Here is a 23,873-nt window from a genome sequence, read left to right as displayed (position 1 = left end):
GTGAGATTCTCTCTCAGAGAATATGAAAAGTGTGTTATAACACTTATTCTTTGATTCGTTAAGAATACATGAGATTAGGGAAAAAAAGAAATAAAATTAAGAAAGTCAAAAGGAGCTACTCTTGAAAAGATATTTAAGAAATTCAAGCCTTTTGATTAGTAACCACCCGTAGTACCGGCAACACTTCAAAGTGTTCTCTAAACACCGAGTCCCCATCAGTGATGCTACAAGCCTTAGCCCTCATCTTTCATGCTTACCATTGCCGTGACTTCAAAAGAATAAAAAGAGAATGGAAATCTCTCAGCAACCTTGGACTCGTGCTAGTAATTGCGTATTTAGCCCTCACACATTCACAACCAGGTAATTGTCTCATTAAACTGTGTTTTAATAAATATAATAATTAACATTTAGTTATAAAAAAAATCAAATCCTCAGACCGTTCAGACATGAAACTCAGAGCCCAAGGGACATCTAGGAGAAAATGAAAAAGAATTAGATACTGTCAAACAGACATCTTCAAAGGAAGAAGATCGCTTCAACTTGCCTCTTACTCACTCAAATGCGTTTTGCATATTTTATTGTTTCTCGTCATCATACTTGTTATAATCCAGCAAGCGAGTGTTCAAAGAACATAAAATCCTACAAATAAATAGAGTGAATATGAATCAGTTTATAAAAGGGGCAACAATTATGATCAAGAACTCGACATGCCAGCTTTCATGATATGAAGCTATGATGTTCCCAACGGTGTTTCAGTAATGCATGATTTATTGGAAGAATTAAAAACTATAATGTTTTAAGGCTCATGATTCTTACATGTTGAGTTTTAAGCATGTAATCAACTTAAATCCAAGTAATCCTAAAAACACCCATCAAAATTTTGGGATGGTCAACTGTAAACATTAGAAGGCAGAGGAAAAAAATATAACAGGCATCACCTTCAAAATGTTTGTAATTTACCTTAGAGATACGTTTGAGAAGCTGTCTCAAACTATCTATTGGGAAAAATTGCAAAGGTATCATAAGGTTATCGTTTAATAAAATTGGTGGGAGTAGTTTCTACTGTTAGTTAAGTATATGAGTCTCATAGTTGCTAGAGTTTAAATGTTACTCATTCATATAACTGGGGATCTATATCAGTCTTCATGTGAGTTTATGGAGCACAGAGGATCCATTAAATGTCATCTTCAGGCACTGGCTTGGTGTGCCTAGGTAAGAACATACCGGCTGGCATGCCCTGCAGAGGTTGTACAGTATACTACATATTGAGTGGGACCTAATCAACATGCTATATCACATTAATCTCTAAAAGACTGTGAGGCAAGGATGGGAAACACATTTGTCAGAACACAGATACTTAAAAAGGTTTCTGAAAATAAACAAAAAAAAATCACAAAAGTTTAATATCCAAAAAAAAAAAAAAAAAAAAAATAGCTGTTGTTTGCAAGTACCGTTTTGGCGGCAGCTTGTTGGCAAAGTGGGTTTAGTAGAGAAGATGACAGATGAAAATCTCAGTATGAGAAATAAGTGGACAACGTGATCAGAAAGATCTAATGAACACCCACGAGACAGGGTGTGTGAGTGTGTTTGTGTGAGAATGTGTTTTTCTATGTGTGTGTGTAAGTATCCGCCTCTGTATGTGCATGAGTGTGTGTGTGTGTGTGTGTGTGTGTGTGTGTGTGTATGTTTGTGTGTGCGATTGTGCTTGTCCTCTGTGAATGTGTGTGTATGTGTGGATGTATGCATATGTGTGAATGTCTGTCCATTGAAAGGTTAATGCTGAAATGTGGGATGAACAAAAATGGAAAAGGTAAGCAGGAAGTGATAAATTATGAATGAACGAGAATGGGAACTATCATAAATACTTAGTGTTTATGCTTAACTCTGTGTCTTATCAAAAATAAAACAATCGGATAACTTTTAGCTAACTTTTATTCTAAGTAGACACAATGAATGCGGATGACTTTATTCAACAGCAGCATAAATTAAAGTAATTATTAGGTTTGAGGTCTGAAATCCTGAATAACAGAAGGAGGAGAAAAGGTGTTGGTTTGCTTGAGAAAACAACACAAACAAACAAACAAACACCCCACAGGGTTCTGTGGAGTTCAAAAACGTTCATGATGGGGGAAGACTTAGTTAGGAATTACTAAAGCCTTTTGGCAAAGATGTCACTTGACTCCTGTATTCCTAGCATGAGTAAAATATAAACAACTAAATTCTCATTTCCAAAGGCAGATGATCATATTTTAAAATGCCTCTGTGCATAAAGGAGCCTCTGCAGGTCAAGACTGTGTGGGGCAGGATCTGCTTTATACAGTCTGGCTTGTAAGGGCAAAACTCATCCATGCAGCTTAGATCAAACTTACAAAGAGAAAGCAAGCACCAATCATTGCTGCTTTGAGTGTCACGTCGAGATCTGCAGGAACATGGATCCCAAAGTTGTCAGCATTTGTGAACACGTCATTGACAAATCCCGACCAGTACTTGGAGATCTTCCCAACTGTAACCTTTTCATCAACGGTTTTTACCTTTGTAATAATAATATAATAATAATAATAATTAATAATAATAACAATAAGCATGATATATGCAGATAAAAAGATGGTGGACATTTCTTGGTAAGTATTTCTCATGGTGACTACTGTATTATTCACCATTGCCAAGTGGCAGCTTTACGTTGTTTGCTCCTGTGTGTGGATAGTTAACTCCACAGTAGTCAAAAACTTCAGGCTATCACAGTTTCTGGACCATTATAACCTGTTTTTATTTTCATTTTCTATGCAGATGGAGTGAATAATTAAGGCCCTACAGCCACAAGATGGCAGCACCTGCATCTCTTAGTTCTGTAGCTAAAGCACCAAGCACCATCTGTTTTTACCTATATTCAGATTTTGAACCAGAATTGCCATTGTAAAATATGTATTGAGAACACACATACTGTATGTGTACATGTGCTCACAAGCACAAAGATATTTTAAAAATTATTTGAACGAATTACTTTTGGGTATAATTAATAAGCTTTAAAAATGTATCAATTATGTAATTATTAAAACTTTTAAAAATAATACATTGTCAAAGTACATTTTTATGTTATACTCAGACCTTCTAAGCAATCCTGAGTATTGTAAATCACTTTGAGCTAGTGTAGAAACAGGAGACTGAGGTAAGTCTGATGTTGAAGTCTACCTTGCCAATTTAATGGGAGATCTACATCAATCTGACTTATCAACAATTTATTTCTTTATCGTGTTTATAGTTCTGACAATTATTTGATATGGAGATTCACCTTCTATATGGTGATAGAAAACAGAAAATCGGGAAGGTTTCCTTGGACATAGCTAGAGCATGAATACAAAACCCTAATGTTAAAATCTACTCAGTCATAGTACTGAGAAGCTGTGTGATATCCTTCCGGAATACTGAGCCTGGGACAAGTCACTTAACAGAGTCTGTATTCTCGTTGTCTGGAGACTCCTTCAGAAGTCTTGAAAACAGACATAGGTGGGGTGTGTTTGAATAGTGAAAACAGACGCTTTACATGTAAATTCTCCCTGCCTTTGATGTACATTCAGGATAATCTGTAGCAAGAGCATATGCTCTTGCAGGCTAAATGTTGAAATTGCTCATGTTAACATTCAGTTCCCTAAACTTATGAGTGCGTTATTTTATGAAACAAACGTAGTGAGTCTTACAGACGTAGCTTTATATAGTGGCACTCTAGTGGAGTATGCTTCTAAAATGAGACCTGAGTGGAGTCAAATGTCCATCCCAGCAGGCCAACAGAAAGGGCAAAGATAACATCATATTTACACTGTCCCATATGGACAGTGTAATTATGAAGTTAATTCCCTATGAATCAACTTCATCAAACATAGAGCTACCACGATTTTTAACAAACATAATATGTAAGTTATATAAAACAATGATATTCATTCTCCATTCTGCAGAACACACACACACACACACAAACATATGCCTGATGCTTAAAGGCTTAAGTCAAAAATAATAAAAAATTTACTGTTTTATGTAAGGAGATATAGCAGTTTATCACTGTATTTAGCAAATATGACAAGAATTTTAATTTTATAACTCTCATTTTAATTCACTAATGCTTCTCTTAGTAATATATGCAGCGATCTAAGACAAACAAAGTTGCTAAGAACTATACATTTTCATAGCATTAGTTTTGCTAAGCACTATGGACTTAGAATCTCTGGTGTAATGGCTGTTATTATAAGCATGAAAACATGATTTATTAGAGTATTATATTAATATCTAATTCTTAAAATATATTTAAGGGGTATATTGTGATCTTCATAAATTACAAATTGAATTACATTGCAAGAACTCAGGACCTAAGCAAAACATTCTTCATCATTCATACCTCAAAGTCCACATCACCAAAACAGCCACAGGTTGCACAAGGACCAACGATTTTCAAAATATCTTCTTTGTTTGCATTTTGGATTGTGAATTTGGGCTGAAAAGGGTCCCACTTCTGTGCAACATAACCAACTATAGTTCCTGGAGGGGCTTGGATTTCTAGCTTTAAGAGAAAATAGTAATAAAATCAGATTTTCTACAGTTATAATTTATTAATCACAGAAGAATATCAACATACATCTATTCAATATTTGTTATTAAATAACTGTTGTATTATAAAAACCTATCTCTATCTATCTATCTATCTATCTATCTATCTATCTATCTATCTATCTCTCTATCTATCTATCTCCATTTCTAGGATGCAAAGTATATTGGTTTTTTTTTTCTGAATTTTTTTATAAAGGTGCAAAGTGATGTTTTCCTTTTAGATTTTGCATTTTATCGTGGAAATGATAAAATTCATTTCATTGATAGTTTCTGTGTGTGTGTGTGTGTGTGTGTGTGTGTTCTGCATAATGGAGAATGAAATCACATATTTTCTAGCTCACAGAGACCTCAGATCAAATTGAGTAGATGTCTACATCAATGAGAATTATTCTTACAATTCTACTAACAATTTTGTTTTAAAATAAAATAATTGAGTAATGTCACTCTGTTGCATACATGGTTTTATTAAATGTGCAGACGTTCGGTATAATTCTGAGCATAATAATACCGAGGGAGGAGTACACAGTGGACAAGGTTGTGTCACGGCCTCTTCTGCTACTGCTACTGTTTAAGATGACTGTATTTGTGTAGTGGTGAGAACTGTAGATGTTACAATTATTTGGGTCATACACAAGCCAGGAGGCTAAGTCTCATTTATAGGGTGCACAAGCTGCTTTTACCATTTAATTCCCCAGTAGCTATGATAGTTTCAGGTTACAAATGGAAAAAGTGCCTCACCAAATCTTCATGTTTTCCTTATCCTAAAAAGGAAGATATAAATTCAAACAACTGTAAGGTTTACTGTCTTGTAGTTCCAGATGAGTGCCACTTAAAGGAATAATCTTAAAAAGAAAGGAAATCTGAGGGCCAGTGACCAACCTCTTGTAGGTAGCAAGGGCACCAGCAGCTGTTACACCTTAGGGGCCTGTTCACTGTAATCACCTCTCGACCCGAGTTGTCTGTGATCCTCAGGGTGCAGGCTCGCAGCGTGGAACACACATTACGATTAAAACAGATGCTTTCTTCCACCGCAAAGTAAATTCTTTGTCCCAGGCTGTTTTTGATCTCATATTTGTTGGAGGTCTCAGTGCCGAGGATCACTATCGCGAAACACATCTTATGAAGACATGCTTTGATTGGCACCACCACTTGTCAAAAATCAAGTAGTAATAGAACATACGCTCATGGTGGAGTTACCGAGCTGATAGTCTCAGCTTCAGACCCATCTGTTTCCATGTTCTAAATGCTGACGGCATAGCCTCAGGAACCAAAGCGAAGTCTGAGAACAAATCTAGCGACTTAACTAATTTTATTCCAGGACTATGAACAAGCATGTTCCACCGCCTTTCAACCAAAGAGCAAGTTGTATACGGATAGACTCATCACTCAGATAATAACCCTATTATTTTCTGCAAATTATTGAGACAATTTACAGTAGCATTTGTTACTGTATCTACAATTCTCTTCACATCCACGGTGGTAGTAATGGACAACCAGTTTAATTCTGTTATATACTGAGGTAATATAGGATCTTATAAACAGAGGGCACTCAAGCAGTTTGAAATTAAATCAATCACCCTTACATATTCTTTTCTATTGATAAATTGTGTGCATATGTTGTTGAGTCAATTGGGTAACAATAAAACAATAACATTTGTGTCAAAATTTTAATATGCCCTCAACTGTGATTTTCCTTATTGGAGTGTAAGGACATTTTAGTGATTAATATCCATGGGATATCAATTATTGATTGCCACTTTAAGATTAAATTTATTAGAGTTTAAATGTCACCATTATCAAAGACTTATTTTCACACTTAAACTTTCTTTAAAATTAATAAATTTAGTTTTGGTTTAAAAATAGGTCAAGCAATCACTTGATCTAGTCCTATACATTGTTTATAATATTTGAGATGTAAGGAAACTTCTGAACACTAAAGCCTTTTCAGATGTTTTAATAAATGCAGAATCTGATGTACTTACTCCCAAGAAGTTCCACCTGCTGATGGATGATTATCAGGTCCAGCTGCAAAGGAGGACACAAAGGGAGTGAAAACCATTTCACGATGCGACATGAAGCCTGGCATTTTTATTAAAACATTTCGAACACTCACTACGTGTAGGACAAAGACATTGCCACAGAAACCAAAGCAAAATCTGAGAACAAAATCAACTTACCCTTTTTTCTAGATCAATGAAAATAGACGTACCATGTTTCAACGTAAGTACAAATTAGGTAAGAAAGAATTCATTACTCAAATCATAACCCTATAATTCTTCTATGTCTTGTTTATAGGATCTGTGAGCTGTCTTCACCAAATGTTATTGCTCAACTGATAATTTACAGAACTCTTACAGTGCCAAGAGTAAGAAGAGTGACAGTGTTTATGCTGTGTGATAATGAGAAAGGCGATGAGACTACAAACTGGAGGAGATTTTAAAATAATGTGTGGACAACATTGTAGACATTTTAAAGTGTCCTCACATCTCCTCTGAGGAAACGAGCCATAGGATGAGTTTTAGACCTCCAGCTTCTTCCAGTCCCTGTATTTCAGGTGGCACTGTGCTTTCAAGGAACAAATACCTGTTATTTATTCCTTGTTAAGATAAAAGATGATGTTTTTAAATAGTTCTGATTCTTACTTTCCTCAGACCAGGGAAAACAGAAAACTTTCAGACACCAACAGAAAGTCAACTGAAGCAGAGAAAGTGGTCTTTTGATTAAATATCAGCTACAGCCTGTGGCCTAGGTAATTAAAAATAAAGTATGCAACTCACTTTGCTGTTCAGGAACTTATTGGCTATTATTGTGTGTGTTTGTGCACACAGTGTAAGTTGTGGATACCACAGTGGCCACATCATAGGTAGAGGACACATTTTAGGGGTTGTTTCTGTTCTACCTCATGTGGACTCTGGGGAGGGGGAGGGGGCTCATGTTGCTAAGCTTACAGTGGATGACCATTACCCACAAGCCATCTTACCAGCCCATCTATTACCTTTGTAAATGAAGTACAAAATATTTGTTTTAGAGAAACCTCGTTTGTTTGTATTTATAGTTTAATCCTCCCCACTCCTGGCCCCACAAAAGCCAAAATGGGAGCCTTTACTGAATTGCTGATCACTGCATTTCTAATGACTCACTTTAAATCTCATCTTGAAGTTGTTTTTACTGTATTCACTAATCATATATGTAAACTTGGCAGGAATCTTTAAGACAAGGCAAGTACGGTGTTGATTGTCAGTTCACAACTCCAGGAAATTTGAGGTTGTTATTTTTCTTTCATTTTCTGTGTATATCCTGAGGCAAGGTAGAATATTTCCTCTTATTGTCTTATTACTTAAGAAAGAATACAATGTGGCCTCTCTTTAAAAGGCAAATTTTTCCTATAGAAGTTTTTTATGACATGAGATGCTCTAAAATCACATGGACAATAACAACAAAGCATCTTTAAGTGGAGTAAAATTTGACTGTATGGCAGGAGTTCTGTTTTCTCGCAGAAAACGTTACCGATGTGACCAAAGAAGAAACTTCAGAAAGAATGTGGTTATTAGCTCTAGGAAGAATCAAACTAGCAGTGGAACCCTTAGATCAGGGTTACAGTGTCTGAGTTTAAGGTAAGAACTAACTTGGTCACAGCTTGGGTGAGCAAGAACCTGAGACTATATACCCCAGGGACCTAAGGTAAAACCAAATACTACTACTCTTAAGTTAAAAAATTCATAGTAGTAAAGTGACTCATATTGTGATTCTGTTTTGTTCAGATCAGTTCTCTAATCAGCCATTATCAGAGATGTTTTCTCCTGCAGCAAGTGGGAACTAATACAGAAGAGACCCACAGTCAGATACACAGAGAGTAAGAAACCTTAAAATACTCAGCCCTAAATGGGATATGGGGTATCACCATCACATCCCTCTGCCCATGACTCATGGATCTCAATGCAGGAGGAAGCAGAAAGAGTGTAAAAACCTGAGGAGATAGACAACACCAAGAAACAAGGCTTCCAAATAAACAGGTTGACGCACATATGAACTCAGAGACTGTGTGCACGGGACCTGCCTAGGCCGACACAGGTGCCGCCCTAGAGCTCAAAGAAAACTTACACACATGTCCCCATCCCTAACCTAACCTAGAAGCATTCTCCAATTGCTAACCACTTGCAAATGAAAATCTAGTTTCCTCCAAGGGAGTCTCACCGAAGAAACATACTACACTTAAGGGTAGGCTGTGTGGCCAGATGTCCAACAGAAAATGAACTCAGTGGCATCTTTGGAGGTTCCTTTTCTAACATGTCATATCAGAGATTTCCCCTTTTAAACACACACACACACACACACACACACACACACACACACACACACTTTGTGTATATGATATGGCTTCCAGTTTAATGTTTTTTATGGGATTTCCAACTGTGCAGATGAGTAGGTCTGGTTCTTGTGGTTTCTCTTAGGCTCTTTTGCTTTTGTTTGTTATTTTAAATTCCTATGTATTTTTCATATCATATAACATCATATTATGTTATAATCCCTTAGAATGCTGTTAGTTTTCCAATGAAGGATATAAAAGGGGTGGATACAGAAGGGGGGAATGGAATGGAACTTGGAGGAGTAGAGGCTGGGAAAACCATAACTAGACTATATTTTTTGAAGAAAATTATATTTCCAATAAAAAGTCATCTAACAGATGGTATCTGATTTTGAAAATTCTCCCTCATCTTATATGTATAGGCTTGAAGTCAGTCCATATTTTTTTAGTACAAAATGAGTAAGTTATACCGATTAGAAGTAAAATATTGACACAATCCATGGCATGTTTTGTTTTCTGAAAAATATTAACAAGAGTGTGTTTTTTTAAAAAAAAATGTACTGCATTTAAAACAGAAGCACAGGGGGTCTTAAGTCTATTTATCCAACGTTAGGACACATATTCATGTCAAGCATCTGGCCACATTGTGTCATCATTCATGGGTGGATGAAGAATATGTGGTGGCCATATGTGATCATCAAACCCCAGCCCTCTGGCGCTGGTATATCACTTTTATATTTGGCAAAACCTTGTCTGACAACAGTCCCAAACAGCTTGCAGCAGTTAATCAACTCTAGTCAGCTATTACAGCTGATCCTTTTTGCAGATGGAAGATGGTAGGTTAGCTTCTCCGGCTCCTCTTTCTAGCTTCCCGTGCTCTCCAGTCTCTATAGAACATTTGTCTGCCAGTGGGTTTCTGGAGAAGGCATCTGCAATTATAAACATTTTCCCAGCAACATATGCTGCATGCAGCTTAAACCCTATCAGGCATAGCAGAAATCTCTTGTATCTTAAGGGAATTAACACAGAGATTTGATTTTGATAAAAGAGATAGACTTTACGTTTGAAGGAATGCCAAACAGGCAAGTGTGGTACATATGTGCTGGCATTTCAATATTAGTGTAAGAGTCATTTCAGTCTTATGTAGGATAAGCTGCTAAAAACAACGGCATACCCATATATGAGTGGCAGTGACTACTTATTTACCATGTGACAGAGATATTACAAGGCTTGAAGCACTGTCCATTCTGCTAAGGCTACAACAGCAACTGTACCAACTATTGATCATTAAAGCAAGTTAGCCTGGAGATTCACGAGCATCAGAAGACAGTCACTCACTTTCCCTTCGACTTTCACACTACCTTTGAGATTGTTGAAAGGTCTCAACTCTTTGCGGAACCCTCCACAACTGCCTTCTCCTTTAGAGATGTGTGTTTTCCTGGCTTTTGTACACTGCTTCGAATATTGAAAATCAGCATTGTTTTTTGTTCGATCATTAACTTACAGAAGGTTTGAATGACGGGATAGATAGTATGCATTCTATGTATTTTGAATATAGCAGGTGCTCAATAAATATGTTCAATTTAATAGTTGTGTGTGGTTTGTCGGATAATTCCTTGAGAATATCTGTCTCCACACCTTGAGCCATGAACAGAAGGCTGATAAACGTGTTACATGGCAAAGTCAAGACTGTCTATTCTTGTCACTCAGTCAAGTAAACAAGGATAGGTGGCAATAAAGTGGAATAAAATTCTTTGTAAATAATCAAAATCAATTAAAATCAGTATTTTATAGTTTTATGATTTGTCATGCATTCTGTACTCCACTAAGCTGTTGGTTGAAAAACAAGAAACTGATTTTGATTTGCTTTCAAAGAGAGCACTCTCGTAGAAACGGAAAGCAGGCAAACCTGGCTTAAATACTCTAGACCAGGAGGGAGAGTGGCGGTTGGCAGGAAACTGCTTGGCTGAGAGACATCTGGCTGCTGCCTTGCTTGTTTCCTGGGATTGGATGAAGCCTCTTGGGAGTTTTGATCTGTGTTTGTAGCTCGAGGAAGAAAACCAGGCAGACTTTTAGGCTTTTGGTTCTGGGAACCTGCAGGAGAAAAATACCTTGATGTGCGTTTAAAGTTTAAGTTGCTTTTGCTTTTATGTTTCTCTCTCTCTCTCTCTCTCTCTCTCTCTCTCTCTCTCTCTCTCTCTCTCTCTCTCTCTCTCTCTCTCTCTCTCTCTCTCTCTCCTCATTTTGATTTAGATGTCAGTTTGTCCCTTGATTGACATTTCTCTTGTTTTGGTGCAATTCCCTCTATTTTCACTATTCAAGGCTCTCAGTCAGGGAAGAAGGAACATAGGAAAATGCTGTGACTTTAGGAAACAAAGTTGAATAACTTGGCTTAAATAATTGACTGTAGATACATTGTACAAGTAGCATTTCTTTAAAAGATTATGAAGAATCATAACTCACAAAAGTAAAATAAATAGCAGCAGAGCTTTGCTAGCCTCTACTCATCAAAACCTAGCCTTAGACTTTCCTTTCCATTTTGACTTCCTTAAACTATTAAGCCACAGTTCCTTTTCTTTGGATATTATGGGGCTGTCTTTTATTTTATAAAGGCACATCAATTTTTTTTTTTTTTTTTTTTTTTTTTGTCTAACTCTGAATCCCACACTCCAGCTTTCATCAGAACTGCCTGAAGGACCTAGCAAATGGGCCCTGGCCTCTCTCCAGTTATTGATTCAGAGACTAGGGTGGGAGGTTTGCAAAGCTGCATTTTGATAAGGAAAAGCTAATAGTCCTAAAGGTATGAGGGTGTCCTTGGAAAACTCACCACTAAGCTGATAAAGTTTGAGGAAGCTCACAAATTCTCTACGAGTGTTTTAGCATAGCTACAGAACTATGTGAAGGTTATTAGTTTAGAAATATCAATGTATATTAATATTCCTGCCCGTAGATATGCTTCAATTTCAGTCATTTCACATTGAAACCTGTAGTTTCCTATTTATTGTGCATTCATCATAGGTGATATTATGCATAAGCCCTAAGTAGCAGAATCTATATCTAAAAATATAAAGGATGGCATTCTACTACTGTTTCCTTATTCGGTCCTCATGAATATCATTGTGTTATCTCCCTCATTAGAGACTATACTTTTCCCCATAGACTACCAGTGTTTTCAGTTCTCATCTTCACAGAGTGTCAAAGTTTTATAAACGTAAGTGATTTGTCAACATTGTGGTGTTTTAACTTAGCCATTGGTTCACAACAAAGTGAATGACCAAGTTTTTCTTTCCTTTTTTCAAATATAACAGGGTTCGTTATGAAAGTAAGCACAGTTAAATATCACATTGCTTAACAGTAGAAAAATTTTGAGAACATATCAAACATTAGATTTCACTGCTGTGGGAAGGTCATGGAATGTGTCTAAAAACTAAACAGACTCTGAAATTTTATTAGGCAACAGGATCTTAGGAACTGTGTTCTATGTGGTTCATCACTGATAGAAAAAGAACATTAGGTGACATGTACAAGAATGAGGTAAAGGAATTAGTTCTGGATACAAAGGATAAATTTATAACAGCTGTATCAGATTTCATTAAGTGTTTCTGTTGAACAGATAGTAAAATTGGGGTGCTATATAAATACACAGTAATAAATCATAATAGTCTTATTTCTGCAATGATACCAGACTTATGAAATTTTCTGTGTCTGAGGTATTTTTGTGCATCTTTAAATCACAAATACAGTTTTAAAATGTACTGGGATTCTTTTGGAGATAATAAATTCCTGTCATTAAGAAAACACAAGCATAGTCTGTACAGGGATGAAGGAACAGAGACACCAGATGAATGGCCCTTTGGACAAAGGAATAAATTGATTCTAGTAATGACAAGCTTGTTAAGTTTGTGCATACAGGAAGTGTTAATGAGGGGCACTTGCCAGATGACTCATTTATTTATTTACCCCTAAGGTTGCAGGAACGGACTGGGTTTATATTAATATTGATGTCGGGTTGCTAAGTTCGCCTTTATCTGTGGCATCAGTAGAGTCTTGCTTGAGGATTAAACAAATGAAGAAACTGGTCCTTTGGTTCCACTGTAATAGAGCTTGTGAGTTATAAGACTGCAGCAGTGGGCTTCCCACGAGGATCCGTCCAGAACTTCCCTGATCTCTGGGACAGACACAGAGGAAGAAGATAACACATCTTATTCTTAGAGAAAAGACTCCCGGGGAGGGAATTCCAAGGGGGGACCCCAAGACTAGAAAGATTACAGGAAACTATTCTAAAAGTAGAGGGGGATTTTGGGTATTTGGGCAGGAGTCTCGCCTGTGTCCCTGGTTACTGCAGACCTTCTGAGAGGCTGGGAGGTTGTAGGATGTGTATTGATCTCATGGTGGTAGGGGTGGGGGGGCGCGAGCAGGGGGAACCAAGGCCTGACACTATCATTGATGCTATGATTTGCTTACAGACAGGAGCCTAGGATAGATGTTCTCTTAGAGGCCCTATCAGCAGCTGACTGAGACAGATGCAGATACCCACACCCAACCATTGGACTGAAGTCAGGGAACCCTATGGTTGAATTAGGGAAAGGACTGAAGAAGCTGAAAGGGAGAGAGAACCCATAGGAAAACCAGCAGTTTCAACTAACCAGGACTCCAGGGAGCTCCCAGAGACCGAGTCACCAATCAGGGAGCGCACTGGCTGGTTTAAGGCCCCCAGCACATGTATAACAGAGGGTTTCCTGGTCTAGATTCAGTGGGAAAAAGATCAGGCCCCAGTGAAGAGGGAGGCCTGATGGTGGGAGGAAACACACTTTCAGAGGCAAGGGGAAGGAGAAATAGGATAGGAAAATGTGAGAGGATGATCCAGGAGAGGTGGCAAGAACTGAACTGTCAATAAACAACATTTTTAATGGATATTTTCTGTATTTACATTTCAAATGTTATTCCCCCCACTGCCATTCTCCCTCTCCCATTGCTTCCATGAAGGTTCTCCCTCTCCCAACCTCCCTCTCCTACCTTAGCACCTTGGTGTTCCCCTATACTGGAAAGATAAGTCTTTACTGGACCAAAGGCCTCTCCTCCCATTGATGCCAGACAATGTTATCTTCTGCTGCATATGCAACTGGAACCATGGGTCTCTCCATGTGTACTCATTGGTTGGTATTTTAGTCCCTGGAGTTCTGGGTGTTTGGTTAGCTGATAATGTTCTTCCCATGGGGTTACAAACCCTTTCAGCTCCTTCAGTCTTTTCTCTAGCTACTTCATTGGGGTCCCTGTGTTCAGTCTGGTGGTTAGCTGCTAGCATCCTCCTCTGTGTCAGTATGGTTCTGGCAGAGTCTTTGATGAGGCATCCATATCAGGCTCCTGCCAGTAAGCACTTCTTGGCATCAACAACAGTGCTTGGGTTTGCTGGTTGCATGTAGGATGGATCCCCAGGTGAGGCAGTCTCTGGATGATCTTTTCTTCAATCCCTGCTCCTCTATTTGTCTATGTATTTCCTCCCAAGAGTGTTTTGTTCTCTCTTCTAAGATGGACTGAGGCATCCACATTCTGGCTTTCCTTCATTTTGAGTTTCATAAGGTCTGCGGATTTTTTTCTTGGGTTATCCAAGCTTTGGGGGCTAGTTTACGCTTATCGGTGAGTGCATACCATGTGTGTTCTTTTGTTACTGGGTTACCTCACTCAGCATGATAGCTTCTAGTTCCAGTCATTTGCCTAAGAATTTCATGAAGTTGTTTTTTTTTTTTTTTAAAGTTATAAGGGAGCTAATGGTCACAATAGCAACAGCTGGAAAAAAAGGTTTTGGAACAAACACCTTGTCCAGCATCAGTGCCAATAGCAACTGTCATCATTCTGCAGAAAACAAAACCAGAAACAAACTAGTGATAAAATCCTGATCTAGAAAAAGTCGAGTTCACAAACACAATACCCCAGAAAAGGTCATGTGGGGATAAAGACAGATACACTATAATTAGCCAGAAAAGGAGCATTGCCAGCTACTGACAGCATTCTCTGTCTTGGTCTTGGTGGTGGTTACATAAGCGTATTCTCATTAAAAGAAAAACAGAAACAAAAACAAAATCATGGGATCCATGTTTGGTATTTCTTGTGAACATGCAAAATCCTACAATTATGTATGGTAAATTAATAACCAAAGTTACTGAAATACAGTATCTCTTACTGACTCTCTTATAAAAGATCAGTAAATAACTCCATGTTTGTCTTGGAAACGATGCTGCTTTAACACAGCACAGCGCATGACTCGCTGTCTGGAAGTGGGCTGTGTATCCCTGACCCGAGCTACAAGGCTTCCGACCTGACAGCGGGCCCATCGAATGCCTTTCAATATACGTATCTTTACCAAGTGAAGAGGTTCCAGATGATACACATAGCTTTGAATCTGCCGTCCTCCAGGTCAGACTGTCTTGGACTTGTCTCTAAAATGCCATTTACCCTGTAGTCTCTGAGGTGATGCTACCGGATAATTCAGTTTCATAGGCCAGATATCATTAGGTCATGGTCACATCACCAAATATTTTTGAAAAACATATCCTCAGATATATTTTAAGTAAAAAACAAGAACAAGACAATTGCCCAAACAAAATCTCCTGTTTAAATGATACCTTCTTATCATTTTGAGTTTGTGATAAATGTCCTATACAAGTCATGGGCTTAATTTTTTTAGCTGGTCACATGGCTGTTTGTTTTTATCCTGAAGTTTATCTCTGGGTTTAGTATGACTTTTTTTTTCTTTTCATTACAGTACATCACTTCTTTTTAGCAGATTAATCATAATAAAGCTTTCCAGTCACATTTTCTTCAAAGACCCAGACCACCAGATGAATAAGAAACGCCTTTGAATTGCTATGTGGCTTTGAATTTCTATCTACTCTTTTAAAAATGTATAACTAACCATAAATATTTTACAGACACTGCAACTCTTCCCCTCACAGGCCACACTGCAGCAGTTCTCAATTTCTAAACCGAGAGGCGTTTGGACAGAGCCAGTGTTCGAGACGTGTTTGACAAGGCTTGGGTGCATTTGTCTTCAGACAGAGACCATATGCACACATACATTAATATCCAGTATTTTTCTCTCTCTGATATATTCTAGACTTGCTTACATTAAATAGGCATGCAAAACACAAAGCTTGCTTAATTTGTTTACTAGGTGTCAGAGATGTGTCGTACGGAACAAGGAGGAGTGTGTATACCTCACTTGGATTAACTCATCTCTTCTAATCACTTAGGGCAATATCCATTTGTAGCGCCATCTTTTTGTGTGTGACTAGTTTTAAAGCCTTCCCTCTGTTCGTCAGTCAAGCTTCTTTATTCTGAAACGTTTTCTTATAGTGCAGAGATTAATGATTTTTTTTTTTTTGATAACTGAGTAAAACAGGTTGTAATTTCAGTTTTTGGAAATATTTGACTGCGATCGTAACTTATTATCCCAGACAAAACTACATCTCTTAAAACTGCTTTTAAAAAAATGTCTTTTGAAAACTGCTTAATTAAAACAGATATTTCAATACTTTTAGGGTTCTGAGTAAGGTTTTACTCTCCCCAAAAAACCCCTAGTTCATCTGCCTACTTAAATTGTGTATTGTGACCATTTTGATTGATTTTTAATATTGAATTCATTACTGAAGCAGTTTTTGGAATATTTTAAGTCTGTAAGCAAGACATTTGGTTCTAGTGTATCAAGTGGAGGCTGCTCTAAGATGTTCTTCTCCTCACTGGGCTGTGTGCCACGTGGCTTTGTACGACAAGTGGACAATTAAAATGCTTAAATAACATTTTTAAGTGTTCATGCAGAATTTAATCTTATTGCTATGTTTAAACTAAATGTCCTCACTCTAATTCTGCTTCATCAGCATTTCTCATAAGTTTAAATTCACTGCAATGAACACGTTTATCTCCTGAACCTTTACCTTTTTTTCCCCTTTTGGACTAACATGTATATGTGTGCGTGTGTGCGTGTGTGCGTGTGTGTGTGTGTGTGTGTGTGTGCGTGTGTGTGTGTGTGTGTGTGTGTGTGTGTGTGTGTGTGTTTTAAGTCAGGGCAAAGTAAACCTTGGCATGAAATAATTTAAATTTCAGTGTTCAAGAGCAACACTTAGCACTTTTAAAGAACCATCCTCACTGCTTGGACCCCGTTCATCATGCAGTTCTATATAGTATAAACGAGGGCCGATTTCATTGCTGCTTGCCCTTACCTTTAGTGGCCATGGCAGTCTGAGCACTTCTTCAAAGGCAGCCAGGTGAACAGGCTTTTCCTGTTTCAACACGAAGAGACCACAGTGAAGAAAAACTCCGGATGCTCGCCGCCCGCCTCATGTCAGCTTACAGACAGCAGAAACACAGTGCCTCGCTGGTTCTAGAGTGTTTGATTTTTATCTGTTTGGACAACAGGGGGAGATAAAGCCGTCGTGAAAGTTAAACACCTACTTGGAAAGAGTCACATATCTTGGTGGCTGAGAGAGCTCCTTCAAAACAACACAGAGCAAGGTAAGCACAGCATTTATGTTGTCCTATTGCCACTTCGATGTGTGATATGTTCTGGAATTTGATAGGGATTATTAAGTTCTCAGAGGCTGTGTGAATCAACCTATCACTAAAGAGAGTGCCATAGTGGTAAATTCAATTTTTTATATGTTCAAATGTTTGAAACGATCTTCCTCATGTTATCTTGTGATTTCTGTCTAACCTATACTCCACAAAACAAGCAAGTAAGCAAGCAAACAAACAAAAAACAAAAGAGGGTGCATTCCCAACCATTTATACACACAAATAATTCTTTATTTTCATGTGTGACTTGAATGTGGTTCAACCCGGAAATTGGAAAGCACAAAGACTCGGTAGCTTCACAAAGCTAATTAAAGCCTGTAGATATTTAACTCATCATGTACTGAAAATGGAATTTTGGCCTTAAAGTGTCGGCCTTTGGTTGGGGGCACAGCTTCCTATGAGAACATGGGCTTCGATCACCCAACCCATCTGCTCTGAGCCTGTAATACAGGACGTATTCCAGCATTGTTTACTCTAAAAATAGTGAACTTGCCTCACGAAGGAAGGGGACAAAAAAGAAAAAAAAAATTCTAAAGTTCAACATGGTACTTATTTAAAGTATGGATTTTCATATTTGACAGGAATCTTGTTGTTGTTTTATTTTGCTTCATAAGTTTAGGCCCGAACACAGCTAAGGTATTTAAATTATCAATCCACAGAAAAACCACATTTACATTTTCATTTTTAAGTTAAATTTCATAAACTTTATGGGCATTCGCAGGAAAAAGAAATTAACCTAAAGAAGTTAAGCTACACTGTCCAATGGAGTGTTTTAGATCGTGATTATGAGTGGGTTGTAATTTTGACTCTGTAGAGTACCAGCTGGAAATAAACATACAAAGAACCATGAATAGATATATTTGCTCTGTAGAGGGCACACCATCCCTGTAATTGCATATGGTGATGTGACTGGGAGCTGAACTCTATAAGATGCTCTGCAACCTTGCTCTACCGTGGTTAGGTTACTTTGGAAGGATGTTATTGCCCTTTTATCTTTTGTACATTCTTTGTCTACGTGGCCAGCCACAGTGCCAATGTTTTTTTTTTTTTTTCTTTTCAGATACTTCTCATTGACCTGTCTCAAATCCCCCTTCTTTTTGCTAATGCTTCCAAGTGTCCTAATAATTGATAACTATTGGTTTGTGTTTTGCAGCTAGTCTGTCACTTTGCCAGCAGCTGTAGGAGCTGCTGTCCAACTTCGTCTTCAATGCTACCAGCCCTAATAGTACTGTTTATAGTAGAACTTAGGGCCACAATATTGCACAAGACGGCCACACCCTCCACCAGGGGCAATGGCTTCTCTTGCTATGGGTGATGCATTTTTCTGATCCTCAATTTTGATTCCGTTTCTCTTATCCTCAATTTTGATATCCAAAGTAGAGATAATACAAGGTAGGTTGGTCTAACCAAAATAGCAATAAAAACAAAACAAGCAATAACAATAAAAATCTGCCAAATTGGAAAATCAAAGAGTGAACTTAAAAGAAAGAAATTAAGAAAAGAAAGGAACCTTAAAAACAAATCCTAGAAAGCAAAGGGTACGGGTCTTGCTCCTTCCCTGTTAACTCTTGACTGGCTTCTTCAAGGACAGCAAATGTAAAGAATATCTTAGCAACCTTAACCTCCACTCAAGTTGGACCACACTCATAGCCGTCAATAATAATGATGCACTCAGGCGTTCCAGACTCTCATTTGAGCCCATTATGCACACAATCTGCATTTCTGCACACCCATTACTAACAAGCCTCTCACATGCACACACACCACATTACAAACAAGAGAGTAACTTTCTGCTTCTCTTGTTGATGATCAAACTTGGAATTTCTCTTCAAAGATTACTTCCAGTACTTCCTAGAAGGGCCAGTCCTGTCTGAACTGTTTTTTTTTTTTTTGTTTGTTTTGTTTTTTTGTTTTGTTTTTTTGTTGTTGTTATTTTTTTAAGAAGACACCATGAGGCAAAACTGTGTGTCCTCAGGTGTTATTTGAAGATAATTCTCTTATTTACCACATTATACATTTGTATACTGCATGTAACTATGATCAAAATCAGATGTATTGTGAAAATGGCCATTTGCACTGGGCTAAAGCTTATATAACCTAAGCCAGTATAGAGATCCATACCAACCATATTGCTTAGCAACCAAATATCCCATTCCTTAGCAACCAAATATCCCTCTCCTCAAACTCCATATCAAAAAGTTCCAAACAGTAATGGGGCCCCTTTAATACCTTCACTCATGTGGTCTTCTGTCAAACTTTAGAGATATTCTTTTTACTGACTTGTTTATTTAGTGTGTGTGTGTGTGTGTGTGTGTGTGTGTGTGTGTGTGTGTGTGTGTGAAGCACACATGTGTAAATATTAGGGCACAAATGAAAGTCACAGGACACATTGTGGGGGTGGTGGCAAGCACCTTTATCTACTAAGCCATCTTGTCAGGTCAATTACTCTCAATTTTTTTTGCTACTTCTGAAAATCTGTGAGGATACTTGTTTTAATAAGAATCTAAGACTGGGAAACAATAGCCCAGACCCTGAGCATCCATTATAGTTTCTCCCCTGAGCCTTTGGTTTGCAACTCTTCTTGTGTGAAATTGTTCCCTACTCATGACCCTTGGCCTTTACCTGTTCTTACTGTCTGTTCCCATGTCCTCTCTTCCAGCTGAAGGAGAACAGAAAAAAAATGTCTCCTGCACTATTATTTTCTGCCCATGACCTTTTCATAGGATATATCATAGATGCTTTGTCAGTCTGTGTAGTGACAATGTTGGAATTTTGGTTTCCTCAAAAGGCACAGAAATATTATAAGAATATGTTTTCATCTTAATCCCTGCTGTAGGATACCTGTCTGCTTCACATTGTCTGTAGCAACTGACTATGCTTTGCCATGTGGTCTGTCAGGAGTGAGATTTTCAGAAGGTAATAGTGATGCTTTGTATATTCTTGGCCCAGGAGTGGCAAGCATTAGAAGGTGTGGTCATGTTGGAGTAAGCGTGTCACCATGGCTGTGGCTCCATCTTTCTTTATCTCTTATCTTGTGTTACACAGTTGAGAGGGTGGAAGAAAAATAGTAGAGGAGGGTGGAAGAATGAAGAACCCACCATGTAGAAAAAAAAAAAACAAAAACAGCCACAATTCTGTTTATTCAATAATAAACCCTCGCATGAAACATTGCTTGTTATTTAATGGTGAGATACTTGGAATCCATTTTCATGGTAGAGAGACTCATCAAAAATGTCTCTTTTTACAGCAGGGGAGGTAATTCATTTAAATGTACATAATAACAAGGAAAAATAAATAGGCGTTACCAAATAAAACAACAAGAAGAAAATGCCCTAATGTTCTCCAAATCATATTATAGGGAAAAAATGAAAAATAGACTTATAAAAGACTACAGGCTTGGAACAGAAATAAGGCCTGGAAGAGATGGCTTTTGTTAATTCACCACCAGGTTGATTTTCTGTCTTTGGTTTTAATGTGAAATGCATGTGCTCTTAAAGACTATGCATATACAGATAAAAAGATACCTATAGGTATATATATATATGTATATATATATGTATGTATGTATACCTCTATACATATACTTATAAACTCACATACACATGATTTAAATTTCTATCAGGAAAGAGTCACTTATTTTTCTTCATTTTAGAAATATTATTTTCTCTGTAGTTTTTGAACGAATTATATTTTGGCTGTTGCCATTTTCATAAGTAGTAATGTCTCTATTATGCAAACAGTGGTTCTATGCATGTGTCATTATTATGTGTTATCATATGCAGAAATGGAATTTCTCGTATGGAGTATTAAAATCCAGATCTTTTAAATAAGCACTTTAAGAGTGGCTTTTTCCACATATTCTTTTCAATACATACCTGGTCAGTGTAGTGGGGGAATTCACTAGCAGGTTTATAAATGTAAACCTATGAGCACATAGCACCCAAAAATTTTAGCTACAGCAGCTAAGAAGTGTAAGCATTTTCATATGCATCTCTTCTTTGATCGTCTCTGACCACATTGTCATGCAATAATAATTAATGACTAATTTTATGACTTTCTTATTTTAAGAGTAATGAGGAGACACAAGAGTCTCTATGTAGAAGAACTTACAAGTTATCAATAGAAAATCTCGTTTTAATTTTGCACACAGCATGATTTTCTAGAATATGAAGCCATGTAAGCATTTCATCAGCAGGACCTGAAGCATGCATTTCCACTGGTAAGTTCAGTCTTAAAGGTCTTCCCATGTCAACAAACACATTCTGGAACCAGTCAGGTATGTTGCTGTTTGCCAGAGCTGTGAGATATATAGTTATGTGAGAAATATGAAAAAAAAAAACCTTTTTAATGTGAACTGATGTGTTCGTATCGTTAATACTCCCATTCGCTCAGACAGTTGTGAATAACACGACACCTAAGTATGCTTATTTACTATCTACTCAAACCTGCTCTTTGGAGGTGGTGTTTCCTGAATGTATGCATCTGAAAGCATTCATTCACTTTTCAGTGTTCAGAGCATCCTGGAGCACACCCACATCCCATGACATGGCTCCACCCTGGGGAACGTGCACTTCAATGCAGTATCGCAACAGAACTCAACAATCTGCTCATTTTTGAAAATTAAATGTCAATTTCTTCCTTCTGAAAGTAATATGACAGGACACATTCTCTTTTGGGAAAAAAAAAAACAATTTAATTAGAATCAACGATGGGTCTTCAGACGATACGGACAATAAATTGTCTCACAAGTGCATGTTAAATTTTTCCTGTTTCTGTTACTTTCCTACAGGAGAGTTATGGCTACTGCAATATTCATTTGTGAGAAATGAGCATAGTAAATCGTATCATGCTTGTCTGCTGGCAGTAAGAAATGTTTCAATCTGCTTTCTTTCTAGCAGAAAAAAAATGATAATAATTTAGAGGACTGGAAAGAAAGGAAAAGAGCCCTAGACAGCTAGCAGAACATACCTGACTTGATACCTCAGCACATTTATCTAGAGCCCTCATTGACCTGGAAGTGGAAAAGACTGGATTGGAAGCTGGGTGCTCAGTCGCTCCATCTGTCCATGTGGATAAATCATCTCCAGGCAGTAGATTGCAAAGCCCACAGAAAAAGCAAACATTTACCTGGCCTATTGTTCTTCCCGTTGTTTTAGTCTCTCTCACACATTTACCTCAGAGAGACTCCAGTGGAATGGTGTTTAGACATCAATCTGTCTGCATGGCCTCCCTCTGCCACTATCTGTTATGAACAACAAAAATGTGAATCTCTGATGCTGTTTTACTGAGAGCCTCGGAGGAAAAAGAACATTTTGAGACCTTCTGGCTTAATATGAATTTTCCAGGAAGAGTAAGAGTGGGGATGGTAGTCCTGGAGCTACGAATCAAACCAACAGAGAGATTAGCAAGATATTTACAATCTTCAGAGACCTCATCTTAACCCAACAGAACTCCTTTGCCCTATTAAAAGTTTTTCTTTTGGTCATTATTTGAGTTATATTTACCTTTTACCTTGGTCACTGTGGCTGCGTTTCCCCCTCAAGGTCCTCCTGCATCTTCATACATTTCACCAAAATACTGCAATGAGCCCTTCGGTCACTGCAGCCTTCAGCCCAGCATCTCTGCATAGAATTGTCTTCACTGACTGAAGCTGTACCGCGTAGAGCCAGGGAAGCTGCAGTTCTGAGGCAGCTAGCTAGACCAGTGGTTTCGTGCAGCCCACTTCCTTCTCCTTTCTAGCATTAAAACAGCTTCAATTCCCCAGGAGCAAAGCTCCCATGAAAATAAGGTAATTATTGTAATAAATATACATTAAATATGGGCAAAACACATTAGAGTTAATTTACACTAACTAATGGTATATGGATTTTGTTAAACTTCTTGTACTGTTTATGTGTTAAGTGGTTGAGAAAAGCACCCTTGAAAGCATGCTTTGTTAAGCAATACCTAAGAAAAGCTGAATCCCTGTAAACCACAGTGCTGGGTAGTTTTTGCTAAGTTGACCCAAACCTAGACATCCCTGGGAAGAGGAATCTCAGTTAAAGAATTCCCATCATCAAAGTGTCCTATGGGCATGTCTGTGGGGGGACATCCTTAATGGATAATTGATGGATGAGGGCTCAGCCTTCTGTGAGCAGCGCCATCCCTGGGCAGATGAGTGTAGGCTGTGGAACTATGGTATCTCAGCAAGTCTGGGAGAGCAAACCAGTGAACAGTGCTTCTCCCTGGTGTCTCTATTTCAGTTCCTGCTGCCATGTTCTTGTCTGGAGTCTCTGTGTTGGCTTTCCTCAATGACAATGTAACCAATCAACCAAATAATCAATTTCCTTGCCGCATTACTACTTTTGATTGCAGTGTTTGTGGCAGCAATAGAAAGCAAACTGGGACAACCGTGTTGACTGAT

General features: G+C 37.9%; 1 protein-coding gene across 1 annotated transcript; it reads right to left on the bottom strand.

Moving 5' to 3' along the window:
* Positions 1-600: 600 nt before the first annotated feature.
* On the bottom strand, positions 601-17,131 carry LOC308434366 (phospholipid scramblase family member 5-like; the record flags this gene model as incomplete). The annotated part of the gene is made up of 7 exons (XM_080934660.1): positions 601-639; positions 2,370-2,531; positions 4,388-4,549; positions 5,476-5,696; positions 6,579-6,621; positions 10,812-10,996; positions 17,119-17,131. 7 exons carry the CDS (start codon positions 17,129-17,131, stop codon positions 601-603), a joined length of 825 nt encoding a protein of 274 aa, XP_080790786.1.
* Between the last annotated feature and the right edge of the window lie 6,742 nt (positions 17,132-23,873).

Source organism: Micromys minutus (genome assembly GCF_963924665.1).
Source record: "Micromys minutus genome assembly, chromosome: 21".
Classification (NCBI taxonomy): domain Eukaryota; kingdom Metazoa; phylum Chordata; class Mammalia; order Rodentia; family Muridae; genus Micromys; species Micromys minutus.
Note: the sequence above shows the minus strand (reverse complement) of the source record. Positions and strands in the feature narration are given on the sequence as shown.